This window comes from Dendropsophus ebraccatus, chromosome 10 (assembly GCF_027789765.1).
Source record: "Dendropsophus ebraccatus isolate aDenEbr1 chromosome 10, aDenEbr1.pat, whole genome shotgun sequence".
NCBI classification, from domain to species: Eukaryota; Metazoa; Chordata; class Amphibia; order Anura; family Hylidae; genus Dendropsophus; species Dendropsophus ebraccatus.
Window position 1 is genome coordinate 93,844,997 of NC_091463.1, and position 26,528 is coordinate 93,871,524.

Genomic DNA, 26,528 nt, shown 5'->3' on the forward strand with positions numbered 1-26,528 from the left:
TGTAACCACAACTGAAATTGTCAGGGAGTCAGAGGGAAGACTCTTAATAGAAGGAAATAGTGGTCAGGGAGAAGACTGGAAATGACCGGTGTGGACCTGTGTGATGGAACAGAGTGGTCCTTCAAGTTACAATGCTCTCTGCCTGTACTACATGTACTGTTCTGCCTTCCACTTGAGCTTCATGTACTGTACTGGCTTCCACTTGGGCTTCATGTACTGTGCTGCCCTCCACTTGAGCTTCATGTACTGTACTGTCCTACACTTGAGCTACAGGTACTGTACTGTCCTTCACTTGAGCTACATGTATTGTACTGTCCTCCACTTGAGCTTCATGTACTGTGCTGTCCTTCACTTGACCTTCATGTACTGTACTGTCCTTCACTTGAGCTCCATGTACTGTACTGCCCTCCACTTGAGCTCCATGTACTGTACTGCCCTCCACTTGAGTTTCATGTACTGTACTGTCCTACACTTGAGCTTCATGTACTGTACTCCCTTCCACTTGAGATTCATGTACTGTACTGCCTTCCACTTGAGCTTCATGTACTGTGCTGTCCTTCACTTGACCTTCATGTACTGTACTGCCTTCCACTTGAGATTCATGTACTGTACTGCCTTCCACTTGAGATTCATGTACTGTACTGCCTTCCACTTCAGCTACATGTACTGTACTGTCCTACACTTGAGCTTTATATAGTGTACTGCCTTCCACTTGAGCCACATGTACTGTACTGTCCTTCACTTGAGCTTCATGTACTGTGCTGTTCTCCGCCTGCAGAAGGAGCTGTCTTCTTTTATACATCAGTTGAGGATGGTTTTATTGTAGTTTTTTGTACAAGGCCCAAATAAGCTCCTGTTCACAATGTAAAAAGTAATACCAAGCTCCAGCTCCTCCTTCCAGCTATCTATGTATATAGCCTCCTGCTTTATCGCTATTAGTTATCTGCTGCTTTTTTCTTTTCTGGTGTTGACATTTTGGAATAAGTTTTCTATTATGGGTGTTATTGGAGTTATGGTCTCAGGTTACTATATTTCAGTTAGAATGGTTGTGGAATAAACTGATATTGTAACCTGATGGAACAGATTATTAAATGGGTTGTTCACCCCAAATTATTTAATTTTCAAGTCAACAGGTGCCAGAAAGTGGTGGCGTCCCAGAGACTGGTAACCAAATCAGTGTGGGGTTTAAGATGTTTAATTTTTCCTGCTTTGTTTCTGGGATCATGCATTACTTTGTCATCTTCTCCGGGATCGCCACTATTCTATTTTAATGTTTGGTTTTCCCCTTCCTTATTTAATGATGTTTTTATGGAATTAGTAAAGATTTTTTGCTACGTAAATTCAGTTTCTTTTCGTTAGTGGTAAATGATTGATGCTGTAGTAGCGTAACAACCTCATGCACATAAAAAGACATTGATCATCATATAGGCATATTTTGGTGCATATAGACAAATTTCAGTTAAATCATTGAGGTTTAGTAGATCTATATACCATAAAAATATATATATACAAATAATTTTCAGTCTGTTGACATGTCGAATTAGAAAAATAAATCAGCTTACTCCTAAAAAACAGCGCCCCTTTTGTACTCAGTCTATGTGCAGTATTGCAGCTCAGATCCAGTGACGTGAATAGAGATGATCTGTAGTACCAAACATAAGCTGAGGACAGATGTGACACCTACATTTATCTAATCCTGTATAAACCCTGCTAAATGGAGGGACAAAGATATCATTTAAAAAAATAATAATAAAGAGCTTTTATATTCATTACCTTCACACCTCGAGGCCCAGGATAACCGATGGGACCTTGTGGACCAGATGGACCCTAAAGAGATAAGAGGAACAGAGCTATTATGTTATGGCAATAAGGCTGTATACAGAGTATATACAGCAGTATATACATGGAGGCTGCTCAGTGACACAAACTAGATTAAAAACAACCCCATAGAGGTAATATACCTATACAGAGACATCACAGATAAAGAGCGGTCAGTAATAATTATTGTTATGTTCACATGTGGGATGTTAAGTATATCTATACTACATACCGGTATTACCAATTTTACAACAGCGATGGGGAACCACCGTCCCTCCAGCTGCTACCAAACTACAATTCCCATCAATCCTGGACAGATAAAGCTTTAGCTTTGGCTGTCCAGACCTGATGGTAATTGTAGATTGGTAACAGCTGGAGGGCCGCAGATTCCCAATCCCTGATCTATAATCATGGTAATCGGTAAGCAACTTATACACTACTGAGTTTGCAAGTAGGCTGATCACAATATGGTCGACAAGTCCACAATAGAACAAGAGATATAATACAATAGGTAGACTCACATGGTTGCCTTTGAAGCCTCCAGGACCTTCTTTACCAGGATGACCCTAGAGGAAAAGTCAGAAGTATTAATATACAGTACTGTAGGTCCTTTCTGATGCTTTAACAAAAATGAAAATGTAAAATATATGACGTGGCGCTGTAACAGGCAAAAAGGAACAAATGATTGACCAAAAGATCAGGGTGTAAAATGTAACATGCCTGATCCTTCTCTCCCCTGATATCTGCCACAATACACGAGTAGATCGGCCGGTCCTAACGAAATCTGTGGGTTCAGCTAACGCTTAACAAATGTGCATGGCCAACTTAAAGGGGTATTCCAGTTAAAATAAACTCTTCCCCTATCCACAGGATAGAGGAAAAGTAGGAGACTGTGGGGCTCCGACCTCCGTACCCCCTGCTGATTTCTGTATTGGGCCCCAATTTCTGTATTGTGGATAGAGCCATGGGTACAGCATGTGACCCGCGCCTCTATTCATTCCTATGGAGCTCTGGAACGAGCCGAGTACAGTGCTCTACCAGTGTACTTGGCTCTTTCTGTCGCTCCATAGGGATGAATAGAGCCGTGTCGTACCCAGGGCTCTATCCATAATACGGAAATCGGTGGAGGGTACAGAGGTCGAACCCCCGCAATCTCCTACTTTTCCCGTTTCTTTTGGGTATTCACCCAATTTATCATTTGGGACTTTTTAAAAAGTGTGGTCAGGATCAGGTGAGTTTGTTTGTGACAATGGTTTCCACAAGTTTATGGCTATTTTGTTAAATTGGTCCTATTCAAATGGGAAAAAAACAATGAATACTCTATAGAAAAGTCACACATTTTAGACTCAGTAGTAAATGTCCCCCTAAGTCATTGTGGCTCTGTTCCCAGCAAATTGACAAGGTACTTAGGCTATGTTCACACTACGTAAAACTATGGCCGTAGTTCTCGCCGCAGAACTACGGCCGTAGTTTTGCGGGGTGGAACATAGCCATAGCCTGTCATTAAAAATACTTTTGATATATCAGAAAGACCTATAAAAAGTTTTTATCGATCAGGGTCTGAGTGTTCGGACTGTGACTGATCAGTGGAAAAAGCAGGGAGCTTCTCTTATTCTCTTAAAGCACAGAGCTTCTCTTATTCATTCCGCTCTGTGTCTGTGACCTAGACCAACCCCATAGACCTGCATGGAAAGGCCGTCTAGGTCACGAGACATGGAGCCAGGAGAGAATGTGATGTGTGCAGACTTCTCCCAGCTTGTTGTCTTGAAAACTTAAACCCCGACCAATCAAAACTTTTGATATTGTTTTTTTTAATGACCATTTGAGAGTTTTGGTTAAAGCGAATGTACCATGACACGGTGATCCCAGTGTCATGGTCCCATTTTCAAAACGCAGCCCTGTTCCCATACTCGCCACCATTTTCTTCTTCAGCAGCGGCCCTCTCTATGCACTGGAGGTAGGCCTGGGGTTAACAGTGTAAGGATATCCCCTCCCTTCTGTGACATGTCCCCATTAGAGTCAAGCAGGGCAGCGTCAGAGAGGGAAGGGGATATCTTTACAATTGGGGGGGGTTTGCTGGGCCTGCCTCCACTGCATACAGCAGGCCTGTGCACAAGAAAGAAACATTTGAAAAGAAGCGCTTTGAAAAAGGACCATGCCACCCCACATCAGTGCCATCAGGGTTATGTAAAAGAAAAAATTCACTCCGCCTGATGGTACATTCAAAAGACAAAAAACACTTTTTGAAAAGTTAAAAAAGTCAAGGGCACTCACCGAAGGCGTGCAAAATTCTTTATTCCTGATATAACTTAAAAAACAGCAGAACATCTCATCTCAGGCGGGGACACCAAACATTTGTCTTCGCCCGAGATGAGATGTTCTGCTGCTTTTAAGTTATTCCAGGAATAAAGAATCTAACGTAGTGGGAACATACCCTTGTGTATCATTTACCTACAAACCTATAATACTGTGCAGCTTACCAATGGTAGTAATATCTAGGGATGACTCTGGCCAGTTCAGGGCTGTTATTTTTGCTTTGGCGACTGCGTGTTCTCGGACCATACACCATGTGACTTTGGTCTCAGCATAACCCTGCATTATAAAGCCTATAGCTGCCCATACACCCTATGTAGCTGTTGACCATCTCCCCCGATCCCCCATAAACCCGCACTCTAAGCTGATGATGATGATGCATGTATTCTGAATGCGAGGAGGACATCCAGCCATTACAGGCACATCTAGCAGCAACTTGTCTCTTTGGAGAACAGAAAGATCAGACATGTTTTTATCCTACTGTCTGATCCTTCTCTCGCCCATCATCATCTGTCGGGGCAGAGTTGGGAGCCCACCATACACATTTTATGGTTGGCTGGTCCTGCCTGAAATTGGTGCGGCCAACAATAATTGAAAACATTCAACCAGATTAAGCGTGGCTTTTGGGTTTGGACGGAAACTGGCCATGAAATAAGCCACAGAGCTAACCTATACTTACAGGAGGTCCATCAGAGCCAGGGATGCCGGGAAGGCCAGGTTTCCCATTTGGTCCCTGTAAGTAATACATAAAAGTTAGATACCGTTTTACAACCAGTCTCATATTTTCTCTATAACATTCCTAACAAAGTCATAACTTACAGTCTCTCCTGGAGGTCCCTGAGGTCCTTGCGGCCCTGATAGCCCCTGTGTCCCTGGAGTTCCCTGCTGTCCTGGAGGACCAGGCTCACCTTGTGGGCCCTAAAAATAAGAGAGGAATATGGAAATCTTGTACTGTATATGTCCTGTCAGCCTCCCCTTCCTCTATGATAAATGTTATATGGATAATTTAACTTACCAGGTTTCCTTTTGGTCCCACCTGTCCATCCATACCTCTCACACCCTGCAGAGAGAAGAATGGTGTTACAGTACAAAGCATGGATTATACTGGTATACAAAGCATGAAACAATGGGAAGGGACTCACAGGTGGGCCGGGAATACCAGGTGGGCCTTTGGGTCCGAGCAAACCTCTGACACCCTAAGGAAACATAAAGATGACAACTAATGACGGTATAAACTAATGTTTATTCCATGTATCATGACACAAGATAAAATTAAGTGTTTACTGTGCGCAAAACGAGAGATCGGGCAATGAACCACTTTGACTATTAACCTAATAACTCCTTTGCCAAACAATGAGAATTATATTATGTATGGAATACAGAATTATCCTTATGGTGCAGTATATTGTGTATATCCGTATTCCATTTAGGTTTAACATATCCTGAAATTTAATTTAACAATAGAATACAATGCAACGGAACACGACATTGATTTTATTACTCCCAGATTACGTAAGAGAAGCGATTCTACCATGGTCATTGAATATTTCTGCTTCCGAATATAGATAAATAGTATAATAATTGTTCTTACTGGTTCACCAGGCAGTCCACGGGGTCCGACATCTCCATCACCTCCCTAAAAGATATATATATATTTATATGACAAGATCAGACGCCGATCAAACAGTTAAGTCACACAGTGGACTAACAAAGTGAGTACTCACCCTCTCCCCATCTTCTCCAGGTGGTCCCAAGGGTCCCTGAGTTCCGGTATCACCCTACAAAAACAAGACATCACTTATCAGTGGAGCTGTACACTTTCTGAGCCTCTTCTATAATAGTATCGTACTGGGCTGTGTATTAGTCTATGAGCTTCTTTATTGCAAACTTCCCAGTGATCCATAAAACATGGCGTCCGCCTAATCGCTGGAACCGGCAGAGAAAAGTGCTTACAAGTTATAAACCTCAAAATCTAAAATTATTCCATTACTGATTGAGCTTGACTGAAAATTAAAGAAAAAAATAAATAAAATAAATTCCTTTCCAAAAAAGCTGAAAAATTTTATGAGATGTCTAAAATAGCCAATTAGCCGTAATGAAGGAAAACGTGGCCTATACTTTCCATCCTTTATAAACATTTTTGTGGAAAATCCATCATTTACACAATGAAATCTTTTCGCTATAAGACGATATCTCACAAATCACTCCCATTCTCCTTTTCCAGGCCGAGTTGTTGAGCGGGTCAAAAAAAAAGTTCTATTCTTATCCAGGATATTTATCACTTTTTTTTGTCTTTCAAATCAACTGGTGCCAGAAAGTGCCAGAGATTTCTAATTTACTTTTATTAAAAATCTCAAGTATTCCAGTACTTATCAGCTGCTATATGTCCTGCAGGAAATGTATTCTTTCCAGTCTGGAGAGCAGGAGAGGTTTTCTATGGGGATTTGCTGCTGCTCTGGACAGTTCCTGACACGGACAGAGGTGGCAGCAGAGATCACTGTGTCAGACTGGTGAGAATACACCACTTCCTGCAAAACATACAGCAGCTGATAAGTACTGGAAGTCTGGAGATTTTTTAATAGAAGTCTCTGGAACTTTCTGACACCAGTTGATCTGAAAGAAAACACATTTAGCATCTGCCATTGAGTCTAATAAACAAAATTGTAATTATACAATAAAGTCGTTTTTTCTTAATGCAATTTTATATAAATAAGTGAAGTTTATTGGCACATCTGGATTATTCCAGGTCACCATAGGTGAGGTGTGCGGAGCCTAAACCGTACAAAACTATTCTCCATGTGTGAGTCATTAAAGACTATAAGAGACAGCGAAACTCCAGGAGGAACTCTTAGAGACCATGTGTGGATCCTCCTGGGGTCTGTTATGTGGAGGTGACCTCCCGTTACGAGGGCGTCTGTCTCATAAATGTATTTTACACAATTATCAGTGGAAACCAACGATTTTTGCACTTACCCGATGACCTTTTTCTCCTGGCAGACCGGGCAGCCCATCGAAGCCACGCTCACCCTGTCATAGGAATACGGATGGTTATTAGGCCGAACAGTGGGAGAAGGAGCAGAGATGGCGCAACTAGAGCGAAGAACGAAATACTTACCTTAGTGCCAAATTCACCGGGCAGACCGCGAGCTCCGTCAGCACCAGAGCGACCCTAAGAGAGATACAATGAATCAGAGAATGAGAACAAGGATACTAAGACCTGTCCGAGGCTCCAGAGAGTCAGGCCTCTCCCGGCCCAGGTCCCCGTACAGCGGGCTGGATACAGTATATCAAAGAAATGGGTCCTCACCCTTCTGCCTGCTTTTCCAGGAGGTCCAGACAGTCCCTGTGGTCCTCTTTGGCCCTACAAAAGTTGATAATTTAAAGTAAATGTAAAAGTAGTTACTCAACTCATAGAGACAATATAGAAACGGTTGTTATGTCGGGCGTCACGTGTTCTGCAGACACCAAACTCAAATATCAAAAAACATATTTAAAAAGACAAAGGGGGAGATTTATCAAGCATGGTGTAAAGTGAAACTGGCTCAGTTGCCCCTAGCAACCAATCAGATTCCACCTTTCATTACTCACAGACTCTTTGGAAAATGAAAGGTGAAATCTGATTGGTTGCTAGGGGCAACTGAGCCAGTTTTACTTTACACCATGTTTGATAAATCTCCCGTAAAGTTTTATTGTAAAGGTCTTGACAAATCTGTAAAAAAGTGTCTCTAATCTTTTAGACAATTTCCAAAAGCTGGAATGTAGGGTCAGAAGAGCGTATATGCATCTCTATGAGACTGTCATGGTAGCCATACTCCACACGCTTGGTATTCTGAGGGATTCTCTCTATTCCTTCTAGTGACTGGTGACGGTGAGGGCCTCAGCCGCAGGACCACCATCAATCATCGACATGTCAGAAGTTGTTTAAATGTTTTGGTACACATTGACAGTTCTGAGCCGTTGAATTTGTCCCATCTGTTCTCCATTATTCCTCTCATATAAAAAGTTAGAGGTTAAAGGGGTTATCCAGGGCTACAAAAACATGGCCACTTTCTTCCAGAGACAGCACCGCTTTTGTCTCCAGTTTGGGTGCAGGTTTTGTAATGCTGCGTTTACACTAAACGATTATCGTGCGAATTTGCACGATAGCGATTGAGTTTGAACGATAATCGTACGTGTAAACGCTGCAAACAATCAAACGACGAAAGAGAAATCGTTCATTTTGATCTTACAACATGGTCTAAAATCGTCGTTCGCAAAAAATTTGCAGATTGTTCCGTGTAAACAGTCGTTCGCCGATTTAACCAATGTGTGAGATAGGCTTAAGCGATTGCAAAATTCGCAAAACGAATTTCTGTACGATATATCGAACCGTCTAAATGCTGACCGTTATGAAAAAAAAATTGTTACTCTGACATTGTTAATCGTACGATCGGGCCAGTTATCATTTCGTGTAAACTCAGCATAACTCCCATTGAAGTGAATGGAGCTTAATTACAAGCCAGACCTGAACTGGAGACAAGAGTAGTGCTGTCTCTGAGAGAAAGTGGCCATGTGTTTGTAGCACTGGATAATAAATAAATAAGTTAATAAATGTCCAACCCCAACCTCGATTCATGAATGGAAAGATGTCTACAATAATATTGAGTCTTGAGCCTTCCATGAAAGAAATTCATACACTATTTCCCTTAAAGAAGCAGTTCACAAAAATGTTTTATTTACACCCCCGCCAGGCGCTGGCGCGTATACTTACAGCAGGTGATCGGTGTCCAGCAGCGCCATTCAAATCCAGCATGTGCTCCCGTCATCGGCTGCTGTGACCCCTTTTCTGTCTCCTGTGATTGAACCGGAAGTCACGCTTTCCCATATGGAATGCATTCCGGCGTTCAATCACAGAGGAGGTGTCGCAGCAGCCGGTGACATCTGATTTGAATGGCACCGCAGGACACCAATTACCTGCCTTGAGTATATGCGCCAGCCCCTAGTGGGGGGAGGGGGGGCAAAGACTATTTTGTTGTGAACTGCTACTTTAAGGTGAGACTAGGGGTCCTATTCCACAGGCCGCCCTTGTTTAAACACCATACATTACCTAACCATGTTGCAGGTCTTTTCCTGCGCTCCTTCTTCCTCCCGGTCCATCGCGCAGCAGCAGCTTTGGTGCGGCCTGTCTGAGCTGACAGACCGCTCAGCCAATCACTGGCCTCAGCGGTCCTGGCCAGTGATTGGCTGAGCGGTCTGTCAGCTAAGACAGGCCGCACCGGAGCTGCTTCGTGTGGGACGGGAGGAAGAAGGAGCGCAGGAGAAGACCTGCAACATACTTAAGTAAAGCATGGTGCTTGTGGAATCGTCGGTCGCCCGCCGTGCATCGCTATTCCATGCAGCGATGCGCGGTCGGTGCCCAATGATTTTTGGTTTGAACCTAAATAAACGATCAGCCGATGACACGATCATCGGCTGATCGTTGTCTCTATTCCACGGACCAATTCAGGCGATTATTGCTTCATGGAATAGGCCCCTAAAGGTGCCCAGCTGAAACCTTGTGTGGCCCCCCCACCCATCCCCCATAGACACGTAACCTTGGTTTAGCCAAGTATACTTGAAAGTGTCTCCATGCGTCTCCAGTGCCTCCACCCCCAGCAGCCATCCAGCGGCCATAGATTTATAACCTAACATGTAATAAACTAACAGGCTCCATCCACCAGAGCAGAAGTTCCTACCAAGAAGTTCTCCATTTTGGCTTATAGAGATGGGTTCTAAGTCTTAAATAGGATCAAATAACAAGAACAATCGTAAAACGATTGGACCAGACTCACAGTATAAAGCTGTCCATACACATTGGATATTTGTTGGCAGAAGGTTCGGCTATCTCTCCTCATCCCCCCCATATACATGTATGCTGGATTTGGCCAAGTGTCCATATGTTTTTAATAAAGGGAGGTGGGTGACGCCTTTGGCAGCTTATCTCCCCGAGAACAAAAGTATCGGGTGTTGAAATCCAACATACCCGATAATTCCCATCAGAGCGACATTAGATAGTCTTCCAGGATCACTGGTTTGGGCCAAGAGTTGTGTAATGTGTATGGCCAGCTTAACGCTGTCGCCAAACCAAAAGCAATAGGGGCAACTTCCAAACAATTTGTCAGACACACTACTCTCTTTCCTCTTAAAGGAAATGTGTCAGCAATATATCATACTCAGAGCTGCAGACATGAGCCGGCAGGATGATAAAACAATTGATACCCGTCTTTTAGCTGATGGCCATTTACAAAGTTATAAAATCATGTTTTCATTCCAAGCTCAAAAGACAAAGTGGCCGGGCTAAGCTGCAGTATGCACACCTACCCCCACCCCTCCCTGCCCTGCATTATTGATGTATGAAGCTCAGTGCTAGAAGCAAAGCAGGGGAAGGGTGGGGGAGGGAGGAGGCATGCATGCAGGAGCTCAGCCCAGCCTCTACGTCTTTTAAGCCTGGAAGCAAAACCGATGATCATTTTAAATTTGCAAACAGTCATCAGCAAAACAGGTTGTATTTGTTATATCTGATATAGTTATATATGAGCTTTCTGCCCATGTCTGAGCACGATATACACGATAGACAGATTGCCCTTGGAAGTGTTGTCTAGTTTATGTTAGAATAGTCTCACACAAAAAAAGCTGATCACAGGGTGTCCCTCTACTAGGCCCCTCATTCATTAGCTGAAGACTACAAGGGAAGGAGCCAGAAAGTCTTCAAATTAGCTGAAGCGCCACCACAGGAGTAATAAAGTATTACATGCTTCCTATTAAAAGGAATGGGCTGTGCATATAATGAATGAACATAATGGGGCTGATTCACTAACGTGTTCCTGTCAGAAAATCTGTGGGTTTTTGTCCATTTCCCCGTCAGTTTGGTGTTCCGACATGTTTTCCAAAAATTATACAAACCCATCATTTTCATCCAAAAAACCGCCAAGTGGGTGTGTCATGGGTGTGTCATGGGTGTGTCCTTTAAAACCCGCCACAATCAACAGATTTACTAAGCAAACCATCATCCCCATGTGTCTGATGTAAGGATATTACAAAGCAACGTGCTGGTGCTTACTTAATTACCTGAGGACCTAAATCTCCTTGTTCGCCCTTTGATCCCGGACTTCCAGGGGGTCCCTGAAAAAAAAAAACACAAAAACAAATTAAACTCATAAAACATACACAAAACATTAATATTCTACGTCTAGATTCAGCTACGTTTCTATATGAGCAAAATATATAGACAGTGATATATGGTCATGGTTGGGATCTGAATAAGGTTTGTCCAGACCTAGAAATTCACACTAGTAACAAAGTCTGATTTCCTATGTTTTACTGAGATATCGAATGAGAATAAAAGATTTGGACAGCTTTTAAAGGGGATTTTTTTTTTAATTTAACTGATGTCAGAAAGTGCCAGAGATTTGTAATTTACTTCTATTTAAAAATATAATTTCTTCCAGTAGTTATTAGCTACTGTATGTCCTGCAGGAAGTGGTGTATCCTTTCCAGTCTAGAGAGCAGGAGAGGCTTTCTATGAGGATTTGCTCCTGCTCTGGACAGTTCCTGACATGGACAGAGGTGGCAGCAGAGAGCACTGTGTCAGACTGGAAAGAATACACCACTTCCTGCAGGACATACAGCAGCTGGTAAATAGTGGTAGACTGAAGATTTCTTAATAGAAGTAAATGAATTTCTGATAAGAGTTGATTAGTTGATTTGAAAGAAAAATGATTTCACTGGAGTTCCCCTTTAACTACCTACACATGGGGAGAATAGACTGGAGGTGTCCCTATTGAATTAAACGGGAGATAATTCATGTAGAGGTCAGTGTGTAGGGAGGGGCAGGAGGTGAGCTGTGACCATCACCTATCGTGAATGGTTTATCCTGTGTTATCTATATACTGGCATCACCTTTCGCTGTAATCCTCCCTATGATTATAGGGGTGGAGATTGCTGAAAAATGTTCTGTACAGATGTGTCAGCTTATTATTAGACTTAGCGTAACCTTCATGTCACTACTTACCAAGGGTCCAGAGCGTCCAGTATAACCCATTGGTCCAGGAGGCCCCCGCAGAGCCAACTGCAGAAACATTCAATGAGACAATGACATCAGACAACATGGAGGAAAATCACAAAAAGAGTCTTGAGATGGAGACGTCTTACCCGGGCCTGCTGTAGAATAGCTGCAGCTTGGGCTTCTTGTGCAGAAACTACTGGCCCCTTGTCTCCACCACTGGCCCCAAAGCGGAACTACAGGGATTGAAGGAAAGAACAGGTTAGAACCTGAAAGGATTTTCGAGCTCTGGTAAAAAGTCTTCTTTAAAAAATGGTTCATAAAAAAAACTTAATGGTGTTAATATAAAATTTTACAAGAACCTATAACAAGTTCTTTGGACACCAGTGAAATTGACTCCATGATATCTAGAGTCATAGCGTCAAAATAACAGACATGTCCGACCTTTATATCCATTAAGACTTACAGGAAGCATGACGGAGCTACCGGGCTGCCCTGGCAATCCATTGGCTCCTGGTAGACCGCCTCTGCCTGGAGGACCCTAAAATATATACAAAAAAAACATACAGTAAGGTACCAGAATTGCAATACATTTGCTTAGAACCTCTTGCTAAGTAATCCTCATACCCTCTCTCCAGGTTCACCAACAGGTCCGGGGTGGCCTTGTATTCCAGGAGGACCAGACTCTCCCTAATAGAGGAAGACAAAGAATAATTATGAAGATTTAGGACACTGTAACTATGTTTATGTGTGTCATTTAAGTGGTTTTTACACTCCATGGTTCAGATGCAGAGTGCCCGGCCCACAGAGTGTAAAGAGTTAAGTAGTGATGCAATAGCATGACCACTTACCCCCTCTGCACATACAGTAAACAGCAGTGCATTGCACACTGCTCCTTACTGTAGTAGTGGGGAATCCCAGCTACAAACAGGGTTTCCCAGTGTAGAGCAGAAAACTTCCACCCAGGAGGGGGCCCCATCTGTGGTGCTGAGCCTGCTCAGTTTGCCAGCTAGGCAGGGGTTAAGGTGTGATGCTGTGCACAGAATCAACTCTTAACGCCCTAGGAGAATCATAACATAGAAATGATAGGTGATGTGCTCCTCTTTGGTAATTATACACTTACTCTTCCTGGGTCCTGTCTGTGTATTCATGTGCACAGCAGCCTCTAGTGACGGCGGTGATCATGTCACCATCACTAGAGGCGGCGATCATGTGACCATCACTAGAGGCGGCGATCATGTGACCATCACTAGAGGCAGCGATCATGTGACCATCACTAAAGGCGGCGATCATGTGACCATCCCTAGAGGCTGCTGTGCACATGAATATACAGACAGGAGCCAGAAAGAGCAAGTCAATCTTTTCCAAAGAGGAGTACAACACCTATCATTTTGGTGTTCTGCTCCTCCTAAGGGGTTTGGAGGTGATTCTGAGCACAGCATCACAACTTAACCCCTACCTGGCTGGCAAACTGAGCCTAGCTAAGCAACAGCAGTACAGACAAGACTCCCTCCAGAGCAGAAGTTTTCTGCTTCTGGCTGAGAAACCCTATATAGAGCAGCAGGGAATCTTATCATAATGAAAGGATTCACTGCTGTGAACAGTGGTAGCCGAACACCTCTGATAACAATAGTTCAGCCGACAGTTATCGCCCCCAGGTTTGTTCAGATACCGAGCAAAGTTCAAGTACCAAACAAAACTTTGGGAGAAATTGTGGTTCCGAATTGTTTAAACACTGAGGTGTTCAAGTATTTGTGTTTGTATAACAAATCTTTATATCACTGCATAAACTGCATACATAACGCCATTAAAATCTCCTACTTATGGCATATGGCTTTATTAATAGGAATATTACACATACCGCAGGTCCCTCAGGTCCTGGTGGACCTTCCACCAACATACCCTGGAAAAAAAATAAAGGTATGTCAGGGTCCCATCATTACCAGTAAGTTAACGATATCACTATTACACAAAAACAGCCATATATAAGTAAAGGCGACGTTGGAGCAGCTGTATTGGAGCAGGCATGTGCAGCCATATTGGCAGATTATTATACATTGGATTAACAAACAACAAATCATAGCATTTTGAGAGTCTATACTATCATAATCGTACATGGGGGGCTGACAGGTGCCAAACTGGGTAGAGCAAAAAGACTTGACCATATAATTTAGACACAAGGCTATGGCAAAAATTGTAGTGTTTGTCCAAAGTTAAAGTCTTCTTGTGTTTCTGTATAATACTAATAACTAATAATAATAACAACTAATAATGAATGGAGTGGAAGTGTGCGTGGCTGACCATTGCTGCATTTGTAAGGGAGCCGCTGGATCCCCTATACTGTGGATAGACAGTACTTCCCTCCATTCAATAGCCTATTTGATTTCCAATATGTACACCACTTCATTTACAACAACAACTCACTCCCCCAAAAATGAAAAAAACTGCATGGCAATTACATGTCCCCCTGTCCCACACTCTGCTGTCCACTGTCTGTTGTTAGGGCAAATCTGTCTCTAGTAACAGACACAGCACGACAAAACTTACCGACTCCAAGTGAGCTGCTTCACCTTTTTCTCCTTTAATCCCACGGGGACCACTGATAGCCTGTGGGTAGCACACATATAACCACAAAGACACAGTTATTTAGTATCCTTCAGACTTCACAGACCACTACTACAATGGTTTATATACTTGACGATACCACGGCAAATTAAACAACCTTGTAATATTATTTATATAATAAATATTACACCATGATGTGCAGGTAACAAAGCTCATATGTGAAGGTTTTACATATGATATCATTGACCCCCAGCGATGCAAGGCCACAGGCGTGATAGCTGACTACATAACGGCCAAGCTGCCATGTTCAGATATTGTACACGCGTCTGTCACATCATATAATTCCAGGGCATGTTGGGAATTCTATGATGCCGTAAGCGAGAGTCAGAAAGAATCCTGTAGATGTCTTCAGCCACCATTGGATTACTCCCGTTCTGACTTCACACAATAGAGCATGATGTTTCCGCGACATCATAATCTATCAGAGCAATAAAGAGTAGAGACAAAGCAAATGAGGACAACAGACAGGAGGAGAGACTGGAGGAAACCCTAACGTATATCCAGAGGATGAAGAAAACAAATATGACTCCGTACAGGGAGTCAATGTCGTAGACTGAGGAAAAAAACTTCACAAGAGTAAGGATCAGAAGAGTAAGAATCGTGACCGGACAATGGGGTAACAAAAACGTACAAGACAAAGGAATTGAGGTAGAACACGACAAAAAGACCAGAGGGGGGGGGGGGGGAAGAATTGTGACTTTTCTCGTAAAAACATTGTAGGGGGTTGTTGTTTTCATGCGACATTGACTTGGTTTATATGAGACTTACACCTCCACTCTCAGGAGTCTCTGCAGAGAGGACTGGACCCAGGTGTGTACTCTCCGAACCCTCATGATAGTCCTTGTACACATACTCATAGTCCAGCCCGACTGTCGGATTTTCCTCCTCTCCGGTCACATATTCCTCTATGAAGGAATCACTACCCTTGACATCTGTAGAAGGAGCCTGTTCCTTTTCCTTTTGCAGGGGGGCAAATAAGGTGAGAATACAGATAAGGAAAGGAATGATAGAAGGAATAAAAAAGAACCAAAGCAATGCATGAGGATCGAATATGTCTATGGATCACGTATGGTGGGGATGTGGGGAATCCCATCTCCTGGGTATGACCGGTCGCAGCCTCAATGGCCGTGTCTGTACTATAATGGACCAGGACTATCCTGCCTGATAGAGAATCCAGTGGTTACCTGTGGATTGGCTGGAACTTCTTGAGTGGGTTCTTCCTCCCAAACCTCATAAACATCCTCCTCATTTGGTGGTACAGTATAATCTGGGCTCTGTTCTACAATGGTGGGCTCGGGGGTCAAGACAGGTTCAGTGGGCTGAGCAGGGTCCTTTGTAACCATAGCAAGAAGGGAATTTATAGATGGAAAAGTAGATAGCAAAGCATGGAGAAAAAGAGGAAGTGGAGCATGGAGGAAACAAGTCGAAAAAAGTGAAGGTCGAGGGATTGGAGATCGAGGGATAAAAGGAGAAAAAATAAAATTGCAAGCATTAGTTTGTTATCAACTTACTCCTCAACCTTGAGGAGAACAAAGTCTCTTCCCCATCATACTAGAGATTCACTCAGATGGGATATTATCGGCAGATAGATAATAAATCCCATCGGAAATCACGTCAGATGATGCGGGGAACGGGACTTACTTCATTCATTTATTCAATGTAACGAAACAGTTACACAAACAGCAAAAGGCGAGAGCCCTGACGGAACGGAACAACCCAACAGTAACTAGTAAGGTCAATGTGCCATGGTGGATACCAATTCATTATACCTCTGCTGTGTTTATGCCAATTTGTAGACTACGGTGAGTTCGAGGGAGGGTATACGGTTGTTCGGTTCATCATCAGAGGTCTCTTGTTTTGCACAGACAACAATGAATGAATCGGAAGCTTGGAGCCATAAGCACAGAATGGAATAACACAAGTCAAACACGATGCAAAAACGAGGACAAACAAATATTATCAACATCTCCATGTAGAATGCCCATATCCCCTGAAACAAAGGATCATGGGATAACTGTGGTGGGGGGGAGCTGGTGTCATGTATGTCAGATCACGCCCCTGGGATCTGCATACTTTGTTTTTGCTCTACCTGCTGGTAACTATTCCCCACGTTCCTCCTCTTGGCGGCGGCAAACTTTTTCTTGGGCTGTGCTTTGCCCACAGAATTTTTCACTGGGGTGTTTCGCTTGGTGGGGGCCTTGCCTACAACACCATTTTTCACTTTGCCAGTACTCTTTGCAGGAGGAGGCACCTTTGACTTTGGCTTTGGCTTTGGCTTCGGCTTCGACTTGGCCGGTGGCTTGTGATTTGTTTTTGCTTTGGCTTTGTTTTTCTGCCAATGACCATGGCAGGTAATATGGGGAGGAGGACATGGGGTTTTCAGGGCAGGTAGTGACAATGAAGAACACGTGGGGCACAGACAAAAAATAATGGATCGGAGAAAAAGAGAGAGAAAGATACATGAATAAAAAAAAACATGTGATGATGAACAGACGACGGTCAATGGATGCAGGAACTAGGTGTCGCCCAGCGAGGAAGAGTAATAGGAGTACTCTGTTCCATCACCACTAAGAGTTGTCCTAATGTTCTGCATGGTCTCCACTACTGCCCCTACATACTCAGTCATGAGTTCTGCCTCCTCGAGAGGGAAAAAATCTTTACAAAAAGATCTTACAGGAGGGAACATCCGGGCTCAATTTACTTACAAAACTGGTCCAAAAAGATTGTCCCAAACTTCGAGACAATGGGACACTGTGTGGAATAACAATATATCGAATCCCGAGGGAGACAATTTATGAAAAAATGTTTAATTTTAATAAGTAAATTGAGCTCCAAAAAATTTCAAGGGAAAAAAATAAAGAAAATTGGATGCATGCCACAAAACAACAATACAGAGAAAAGAAAACACAAAAAGAAAACACAAAAACACAAAAAGAATACACAAAAAGAATTGAACTGCCAAATACACAGATAAAACACGAGACGAATGTAAAAGCAAACAAGTACATGATAAACTGCACATACAATGAGAACATAACATGAATAGTGCATATACATCCAAGACAAAAGCAACTAAAAAGATATATAAAGCCTTGTTCACATCTACATTGAAGGTTTCCCTTAGGGCACCTTGATGGAAAATGGACTGAGCCCAATAGGGTGCCACTGATGTCCGGCATGCAAGGGATCTGACACTGCCATTTGAAGGGGCAAAATGGAGGGATAATGGTGGGGTGAAACCAATAGTAATGGGTTAAAAGTAAATACCACTAGGCACACTTGGATAGACAGATAGCCACCGGCACTGCTATATTAAGGCTCTACAATCATGGATCCCACAGATGAGCCAGGGTTCTGACAACGATCACTGGTTGGTGCTCACTACGAAAGTACTAGTATGCAAACTTCACAGTTCATAGAAAAAAGATGAGGGCACTCACCACTTGTGTGATCTTGTGATGTTCTTTATTGTTTTAAGTCTTCACGTGCATTAAACAGTGTGGACGCCAGACACCCACCGGATCGGGTAACAGCTGTTTCATGTGCATGAGCGCTTCTACAGAAGGTCTGTCGAAGTGCGCATACGCATGAAACAGCTGTCACCCGATCCGGTGGGTGTCTGGCGTCCTCGCTGTAGCCCAGAATGTTCAGTTACTTTTAATGCACGTGAAGACTTAAAACAATAAAGAAGATCACATGAAGTGGTGAGTGCCCTCATCTTTTTTCTATGAACTGCAAAGTTTAAATACCACTAGGGAAACTTTCAGAAACAATGGAGTCTTCCGTTATAATAATAAACTTAGTTACTCAGACTCCATAATAAAAAGTTATAGAATAAGACTTATTAGGCCCCGAGGTTCTGGCAGCGGACATGGTAAATAATGGCCACCATTGTTTTTACTTAAAAATTTAAAGGGAATCTGTCACCATGAAAGTGCTATCTAAGCTAATGGCAACACGTATTGAACAGAAGGAACTGAGCGGATTGATATATATCTTTATGGGGAAAAAATCTGTATAACTCATAATTTATTGATTGAAATCCCTGATCTCTGAGTCAAGTGGGTGGGTCTATCATTCAATGACACCGCCCACTGGACTCAACACAGAATGATCGGGGATTTCAATTAAGAAATTACAAGTTATACTGAATCTTTTCCCACAAAGTTATATATCAATCCGCTCAGCTCTTCCTGCTCTATAACATGATGGCGATAGATTAGATAGCATTGTCTTGGTGACAGGTTCCCTTTGAGTTACATTTTTTTCCATGACTTATAAGACAATACAGATGTTAACGACGGAACAATGACGGAAATACAGACAACACAACACAATGGAGATTACACATATAATGTTCCATGCTCGGAAGAATAAGTGACACAGACACATCTGCGGCTACACGAACAGAGAGAGGATAGAAGATACAACTTTCACCCGGTACCCCTATTGTGTTGATCATCTTTTACTATCGGATGGAACACGTCCGTAATCCTGACCCCCGTTCCTGGCTGGGCAGCCTCCAGTTATACAGTTATACATGCCAGATGGAATGACGCGACACACGACATCAGGATGTACAGACTGACACACCCACAGGTTACCTGCTCAACGGCACCCCCTTCAGGGGCACTTGCAGTAGGTGGGGCAGACGTGCCTTCCTCCTTATTGTCATAATAGTAGGGATATTCATAATACTCCACCTCTTCCTCTGCATACTACATGTGGCGGGAGAGGGGGGAGAGGGTAGTAAGCATAGGAAATAAGATGAGAAAGAGTCCATTGTGGAACTGTTAATAGAGATTGAGGAGTGCCGGAATGGTGGGTGGAGACCAAGTCCATTCATGAGTATGACTTTACGCTGTATCTATAGGTGTGAATAACATGATCGCTATATGTTGAAATCCATATGGATGCTTAGAAACATCACAACTAAATTTGATTTGGCTTTACAGCTCCTTCCTGATGTTGTGCTCCATTGTAGAAGACCAGGTCTCCACCTCATTCCACCACTGATGTTAGTAAGATCAGCAAGGATCTCATCTTACTCAATCTCTCAGGACAGATCATTTACCATGAGTAATATTGAAGGGAAAAGACCAGATTGAGGATTGAGATGAAAGGCGGGAGCAGTAGGATAGTAACGTCTATGTGATGTCCAATGTAGGGTCCATATAGCAACCAAAGACTATAAAGGGTGTTAAAGATCTTTCATTGACTGATTCTCACCTTCTCTACAGGTTCTGCTTCCATTTTGTAGGTTGTAAAGAAAATATTCATGAATTTCAATGGTCAGAACATACAGTAAGCTGACGTGAACCATTGGCCGTAGTGGACTGTAATATGGGACACAATCCACAGAAAGTGGACGACTTGCTCTGGGAACTTCCACCAATGTGAACAAATACTGGAACATCACGAATATACAAACTACTATTATTAATTCTGCCCGATGGTCAGTGACCAATGAGGAGGACAAATTATGACCACAAGATACAACCCCCCCGGGAAAGGACTCAAGAGATATGAAGAACATAGAACTTGATCTGGGTCCATCAATGTGGGATGAACCTCGCTGCCTCCCTAAGCTCCGTACTTACATCTTGCCTTGTGTTGGGGTCCTGGGCCTGAGGACTGTTGAGCAGAGCGGAGTCGCAGTCCGGACTGTAGTGTTCACAGTAGTCATAAGCTGCCTGAGGGTTTTTTGCTATGAGTAGTTGTTGGATTTCGCCCTGAGGAGGAACAAGAAAATGGAGATAGTTTTATATGATTTTCTATTTACTGTATACTTTATACTTGGCAAAACCTATAGAGAATGAGTTGAGAAGTTAAAATGGACTGAAGTTCCTTGAGTTGGTTCTGAGGTCGCATCCTCCATCTCTACAGAAGGTCATGGTCATCTTGGCAATGTATTATCTATAGGATATAATAGGTTATCTGTGACTCAAAATGGACTTATTGACTCCATAGTCACCTCCATCCTGTGGACCTTAGGGACCCATTGGAATCGGAGTCAATGAAGGATCCTTTGGTCCAACCCCATTTATCTGGTCCCACTTTCCCTATAAAAAATATTTTTGTAAACCTCTTCTCAAGCCCATTCTTTTTGTCCTTTTCCATGCTCACCGGACCCCATTCACGGCTAAATTTTCCTTTGGAACAAGTTAGGCTGATGCACTCATGGCCAATCCCTTGAGTTTAAAGGGGCACTCTGAAGACTAAAACTATTTTTTTTTTTTGCTAATACATTGCTTTAATAAAGTGATATTAACCTGATAATAATAAACTGATATATAAACTTCATCAAAATAAATGTATTGTTCTTTGTTCAGGTATTGATACTTCAGTTGAGTGGCAGAATACATTGGAATCCTATTTGGCCATTTTCATACATATACCACAAATGGAGTCTACGTCTAGATGTGAACATTCCCTAATATTGTACGTACTGGTATTACAAGGAATCTTTAACTCCTTTAAGACAACCCCCTTAACCCCCTCCCGCCGTCGCACTGTTAAATAACATCGCTGCAGCCTATGCCCGATGCTGCAGTGATGTTAATTAACACTCTAGGATGACACAGGCGCAGGAGCTGCACCTGCATCATCCGTGGTGAGCCAGGGACCCGCCGCAACTCTCAGCAGAAAGTTAACCCTATAGAAACTGCGGTCAGCAAGACCGCAGCATCTATAGGGCTCCAGATAGAGAATTCTCCCTCTACAGAGGGAGAATTCTCTCTCCGGTATCCATCGGCGCTATGCGAAGTGATCGTAAAGCCCCGATGGTAGCCATGGAAACTGGAAGCCTCAGGCTTCTGGCTTCCTGGCTACGGAAGCCGGCGGGGGGTTGGGAGGGAAGGCTGGGCGTGCGGGGCGCGCGCGCGTGAGCTTTGCCACCACCCCTCTCTCCCCTGCAACTGTCACAAGATAGTAACAGCGGCAGGGGACAGAGCAGAGGGGGCAGAGATACAGACATCAGCTTATGAGATCATTATGATCCCATAAGCTGATGTCAAAACACGACCTGGGCACTGAGGCATCAATGACCCCAGGTCGTGAAAGGGTTAAAGGAGTTATCCAGGTAAAATACAAACTGATTCATCCCCCTTCCTGGAGACTAACAATTCCTTCCATACTTGTAATTATCTTTTCAGTCTTCTTCCCCCAGCTCTGAGCTGCTGCTTTCTGCTGAAGACACAAAAAATCTGTGTGTGAGCTTTTCTCTCTGTCTCCCCCTTCCCCCTCCCTTTAGAGACGGCTGATGTAAACAAATGTAAACAGTGTCCTTGGCCAGCTATTTCTGCACTCTGTGATAATGGGACGGTTAATCTGAGATTAATCCTGCATTACAGAGTGCAGAAACAGCCATGCAGGGACACTGTTTACATTTGTTTATATGAGCCTTCTCGGAAGGGAATGGGGAGACAGAGAGAACAGCTCACACACAGTCTTCTGTGTCTTTAGCAGAAAGCAGCAGCTCAGAACTGGGGGGAGAAGACTGAAAAGATAATAACAAGTATAGAAGGAATTGTTAGTCTCCAGGCGGGGGGGATGATTCCACCTTTAATATCTGACTTATTGGCTCACTTTCCCACAAGAGGAAGCCCCTTCTCTAATGTTCAGCACTAGAGGCAGCTCCATCTAGACAAGTCCTTAAGGGGTATTCCAGCATAATACATTTTATTTATATTTTGCTGGATATGTTGTTAAATTAAAAAACAATGGATACTTACATACCCAGGTCTCCTGCCGCTTCCATTGTAGCTCCATCCAGTGCCTGCTGCTCCTCTCTTCTCTCTGCTTCTGAGATGAAGAGTTGGAGCAGGACTTTCCCACTCAGCCAATCACTGGCCAAGACAGGACACCAGTGCAGCCAGTGATTGGCTGAGTGGGAAGGTCCTGCTCCTACTCCTTGTCTGGGAAACATGGAGAAACGGAGCTGGAATACCCCTTTAAGGACCTTTATAGATGGAGTTCCTTCTATTGGTGGAGTTTTTATGTTGTACTAAAGCTGCTCTAAAAACTTGACTTGTTAAATGGGTTATCCAAGATTAGAAAAACATAGCAGCTTTCTCTCAGAAACAGCACCAATCTTGTCCTCAGTTTGTGTGCGGTATTGCAGCTGGGTTCCATTGAAGTGGATGTAGGAGAGCCGTGATACCACACATAAGCTGAGGACAGAGGTGGTGCTGTTACTGGACAAAAACAGCTGTGTTTGTCTAATTCTGGATGATCCCTTTAATAACTTCTGGTTTCTAAAAGCAGGAAAAGAAAGAGAGCTGTGACCCCCCACCCATAATCCCCACACCCACCACCCCACCATTCCGCACCAACTGCAGCAACACCAAAACACAGCAGGTGGTCATTATGGGGTTAATATGTGAAATCCACCCCCAAAGCACAGGCCTCTAATGTTAGATGCATTCTGGAAATCCACAAAAGATGCTTCAGTATTTCCCACAAGATGGCGCTTTTCCTATTTTTTTTTTTACCATTCATTTCTATCAAGTGAGTGTATGATTGAAACCCACCACCAGAGGGCACTCTTTTTCTTTACTTCATTTTTAACATGACCATATAAAATCCACCCCAAGAGGCAGTGTCTTCTCATTGATTTATATACTGTGAATAAATTAAAGGGGTACTCCCACCTTATAAAGTGAGAACATGGGACACATCACATTACAATAAGTGAGTTTTGGCGCTCTGGGGCCCCCACTGATCCTGAAAATAGAGACTCTGCAGCGCTGGTGCATGTTATGCCTGCAGAGCAGCGCTCCTGGCCATCAACTGTAAAGGGAACTGCAAACCAGCTGCATTTCATTTAATGTGCAGGCAGTAAAAATTATAGGGATATAATGATAGGTATATAACATCACAGGGGAGCTGAAGGTAAGACCCCCCCACTAACCATAAAGTCATGGTATGTCCTAGCTGCAGCCTTGAGGATGGGGGTGGGGAAGAGGGGTCTCCTTGGTTGGACTCCTAACTATCCAGCAGGAATCATCTATCCAGTATGTAAGAGATAGTTGCGTCTACCCAGAATGTCACTGTGACTAACTATACCACTAGAGGGTGCTGTTTCTTATAATTTTCAATTGAATATATTGTTGTGTGGAACCACAAGGTGGCGCCCCTTTGATTTTGCCCTAATATTTAAATTCTCACTGATTTCTGTAAGTATAGCAATCCATAAGATTTCCCCCACTTCTGAACCATTTTATCTATTTTATCAAAATTCACTGCAAGAAGTAGCTGTCATCTTATGAACTGACTGTATTCCCAAACGCCGCCACATGAGGGCGCTCCTTCTAGCTATCTTATCTAAACCGAATGTGTTATTCAAATCCACCACAAGAGGAAGCTTCTTTATGATTTCTATGCCATCTTATGAACTGACTGTATTACTAAACGCCGCCACATGAGGGCGCTCCTTCTAGCTATCTTATCTAAACCGAATGTGTTATTCAAATCCACCAAGAGGAAGCTGCTTTAGGGTATAAACCCACACACCGTATACACAGCGTATTTACTGCTGCGATACGCAGCAAATTCGCAGCAAATACGCAGCAGATTAGATCTAAATAACTCAACACAGCATCAAATCTTCACCATCAAACTGCTGCGTATTTGCTGCGTATACGGTGTGTGGGTATGTACCCTTACAATGATTTCTATTCCATCTTATGAACTGACTGTATTACCAAACGCCACCACATGAGGGCGCGCCTTCTAGCTATTTTATCTAAACTTTATGTGTTATTCAAATCCACCACAAGAGGGCACCTCTTCTCATTCTGTGGAAATTAACGACACGAACGCTAGAGCGGGCTCCTTATTACACAGTTTATGACCTATGTAAATTATCTAAATCCACCACAAGAGGGAGCTCATCTTTGCTTCCTGTTATAACGTGACTATGTTCCACCTGTAACTGCTGGTCTGAGATCTGGGTTCTGGGGTCTCAGTTCTGTAGAGATGGCAGTCCTAGTTAAGGGTCTCTGTAAATCTTGAGGCAGTAAAAAGATGCCGCTTCTTCTCATTGATTTCTAGCATGTCAGTAAAATACAATAGTCCGCCACAAGAGGGCGCTCTTCCGTGTGTGTACTTATTATCAAGTTCAACCACAAGAGGTCGCTCCTCCTCATGGATGTACTTATCACTTTCAAGCACAAGAGGGCGCTCCTCCTCATGGATGTACTTATCACTTTCAACCACAAGAGGGCGCTCCTCCTCATGGATGTACTTATTATAATTTTCAACCACAAGAGGTTGCGCCACCTCATGGATGTACTCATCATTTTCAATCACAAGAGGGCGCACCTCCTCGTGTGTACTTATTATCAAGTTTAACCACAAGAGGTCGCCCTTCCTCATGGATGTACTTATCATTTTCAACCACAAGAGGGCGCTCCTGCTGGTGTACTATTAACTAGTTATACTAAAATGCAACACCAGAGGGCGCTCCTCCCCGTGTATTTTTAACTAATTATACTAAACTCTTCCTCCTTAGTTCTGTTCTATGAATATAATTTTAATCCAACCCAGAGTGTAAGTGATGAAATTACACCATTAGAGGGCGCTCCTCCTCAGGCTTCTTATGCATCTATATAAAGCAGAGTCGGTCTGGACCCTGGAGGACTGGAGGCCCAGGCACGGACCGGACCGCAGGCACCACAGGGCCCAGTGGAAGAAAGAGGGACCCACCTGGAGACAGTCACCAATAGAACATACACTTCCCTTCTATCCCACTCAGTGTCTCCTCTATGATACAGAGGGCGGCCATTATCACTGCCTGCATCACTCTGCACTGGTCAGGCCTGACTAGAAGAGAGCAGAGCAGCAGGGGCGCCCAGACTGGTGAGTATGCTGAGGGCAACATTGTGCAGTTGTCTCCTAATTCTCCAAATACTGTGAAACAACAACCCCCATGATGTCCTGCTGACCAGACATGATAGGAGTTGTATTTTGGCAATAGGTAAAGGGAACCATTGTGCTGATATGGTTCCCAGCAGCACGGTATAGCTCTGCTGTGCAGCTCCTGGAGGCTACCAGCTCGACCAACTCGCAGCGGAATGCACACCCCGCTGTATGTCAGCAGCTCGCCCCGTTAGCCCCCCCCCCCCCCCAAAATATATATACACTCTAGCAATGCTATCACAGAGGTACTCCACTGCTATACTGATAGCGCTGACATACACCGCATCGCTGTACAGGGATTATCAGACTGGTTCCTGCCCCACTGGGGCTCATAATCTAGGATCAGTAAATAGGAGGAAACACAGGAAAATATACAGACTCTACTGAGCCACCTACTTCTCTCATATTATCACATTTCACCACAAGATGGCGCCTTTATTCTCTGATTCCTATAATGTGAGTAAACAGACTCCACCACTAGAGGGCGCTCCTTCTCATTATCATATTCTGAATTTTTTTTTCTTGATTCCTGTGTCAATAAAACATCATCATTGTGGCAGTAGTATTAGTAATGTACAGAGGTTACCAGTAGAGGGCGCCACTGGTGTTACCAATTTCACTCTTCTGAACTTCCTATGATTTCTGCCTGTGATGGATTTCTAGTATAGATATTGATCATTAATTATTGATGGGTTAAATTCTAATATTTTATTAACATAGCAGCCCCCTCTAGTGGGGAGGAGATGAGTTTCATCACAATTTACGCCATTAATTATTTCTGTAATTTATATGTTTAAACATGAGATATTGCCCCAGTACAGGGAGATGTTGC

General features: G+C 43.3%; 1 protein-coding gene across 3 annotated transcripts in view; it reads right to left on the minus strand.

Moving 5' to 3' along the window:
* Nucleotides 1-26,528, minus strand: part of COL11A2 (collagen type XI alpha 2 chain) — an 89,795-nt gene that overhangs the window by 33,248 nt on the left and 30,019 nt on the right. Inside the window, exons 5-27 of one of the 3 annotated variants that reach the window (XM_069944310.1) lie at nucleotides 20,377-20,508; nucleotides 19,381-19,494; nucleotides 16,866-17,108; nucleotides 15,961-16,107; nucleotides 15,545-15,733; nucleotides 14,699-14,758; nucleotides 14,013-14,054; nucleotides 12,779-12,841; nucleotides 12,618-12,692; nucleotides 12,301-12,387; nucleotides 12,161-12,217; nucleotides 11,218-11,271; nucleotides 7,439-7,492; nucleotides 7,247-7,300; nucleotides 7,105-7,158; nucleotides 5,856-5,909; nucleotides 5,723-5,767; nucleotides 5,274-5,327; nucleotides 5,147-5,191; nucleotides 4,951-5,049; nucleotides 4,811-4,864; nucleotides 2,340-2,384; nucleotides 1,774-1,827 (exon numbers count right to left, since the gene is read on the minus strand). In XM_069944310.1, the coding sequence (XP_069800411.1) occupies nucleotides 1,774-1,827; nucleotides 2,340-2,384; nucleotides 4,811-4,864; nucleotides 4,951-5,049; nucleotides 5,147-5,191; nucleotides 5,274-5,327; nucleotides 5,723-5,767; nucleotides 5,856-5,909; nucleotides 7,105-7,158; nucleotides 7,247-7,300; nucleotides 7,439-7,492; nucleotides 11,218-11,271; nucleotides 12,161-12,217; nucleotides 12,301-12,387; nucleotides 12,618-12,692; nucleotides 12,779-12,841; nucleotides 14,013-14,054; nucleotides 14,699-14,758; nucleotides 15,545-15,733; nucleotides 15,961-16,107; nucleotides 16,866-17,108; nucleotides 19,381-19,494; nucleotides 20,377-20,508 (1,875 nt within the window). The remainder of the gene's footprint in view (nucleotides 1-1,773; nucleotides 1,828-2,339; nucleotides 2,385-4,810; nucleotides 4,865-4,950; nucleotides 5,050-5,146; nucleotides 5,192-5,273; nucleotides 5,328-5,722; nucleotides 5,768-5,855; nucleotides 5,910-7,104; nucleotides 7,159-7,246; nucleotides 7,301-7,438; nucleotides 7,493-11,217; nucleotides 11,272-12,160; nucleotides 12,218-12,300; nucleotides 12,388-12,617; nucleotides 12,693-12,778; nucleotides 12,842-14,012; nucleotides 14,055-14,698; nucleotides 14,759-15,544; nucleotides 15,734-15,960; nucleotides 16,108-16,865; nucleotides 17,109-19,380; nucleotides 19,495-20,376; nucleotides 20,509-26,528) is intronic. The other 2 variants (XM_069944308.1, XM_069944309.1) reach the window with 2 other exon arrangements.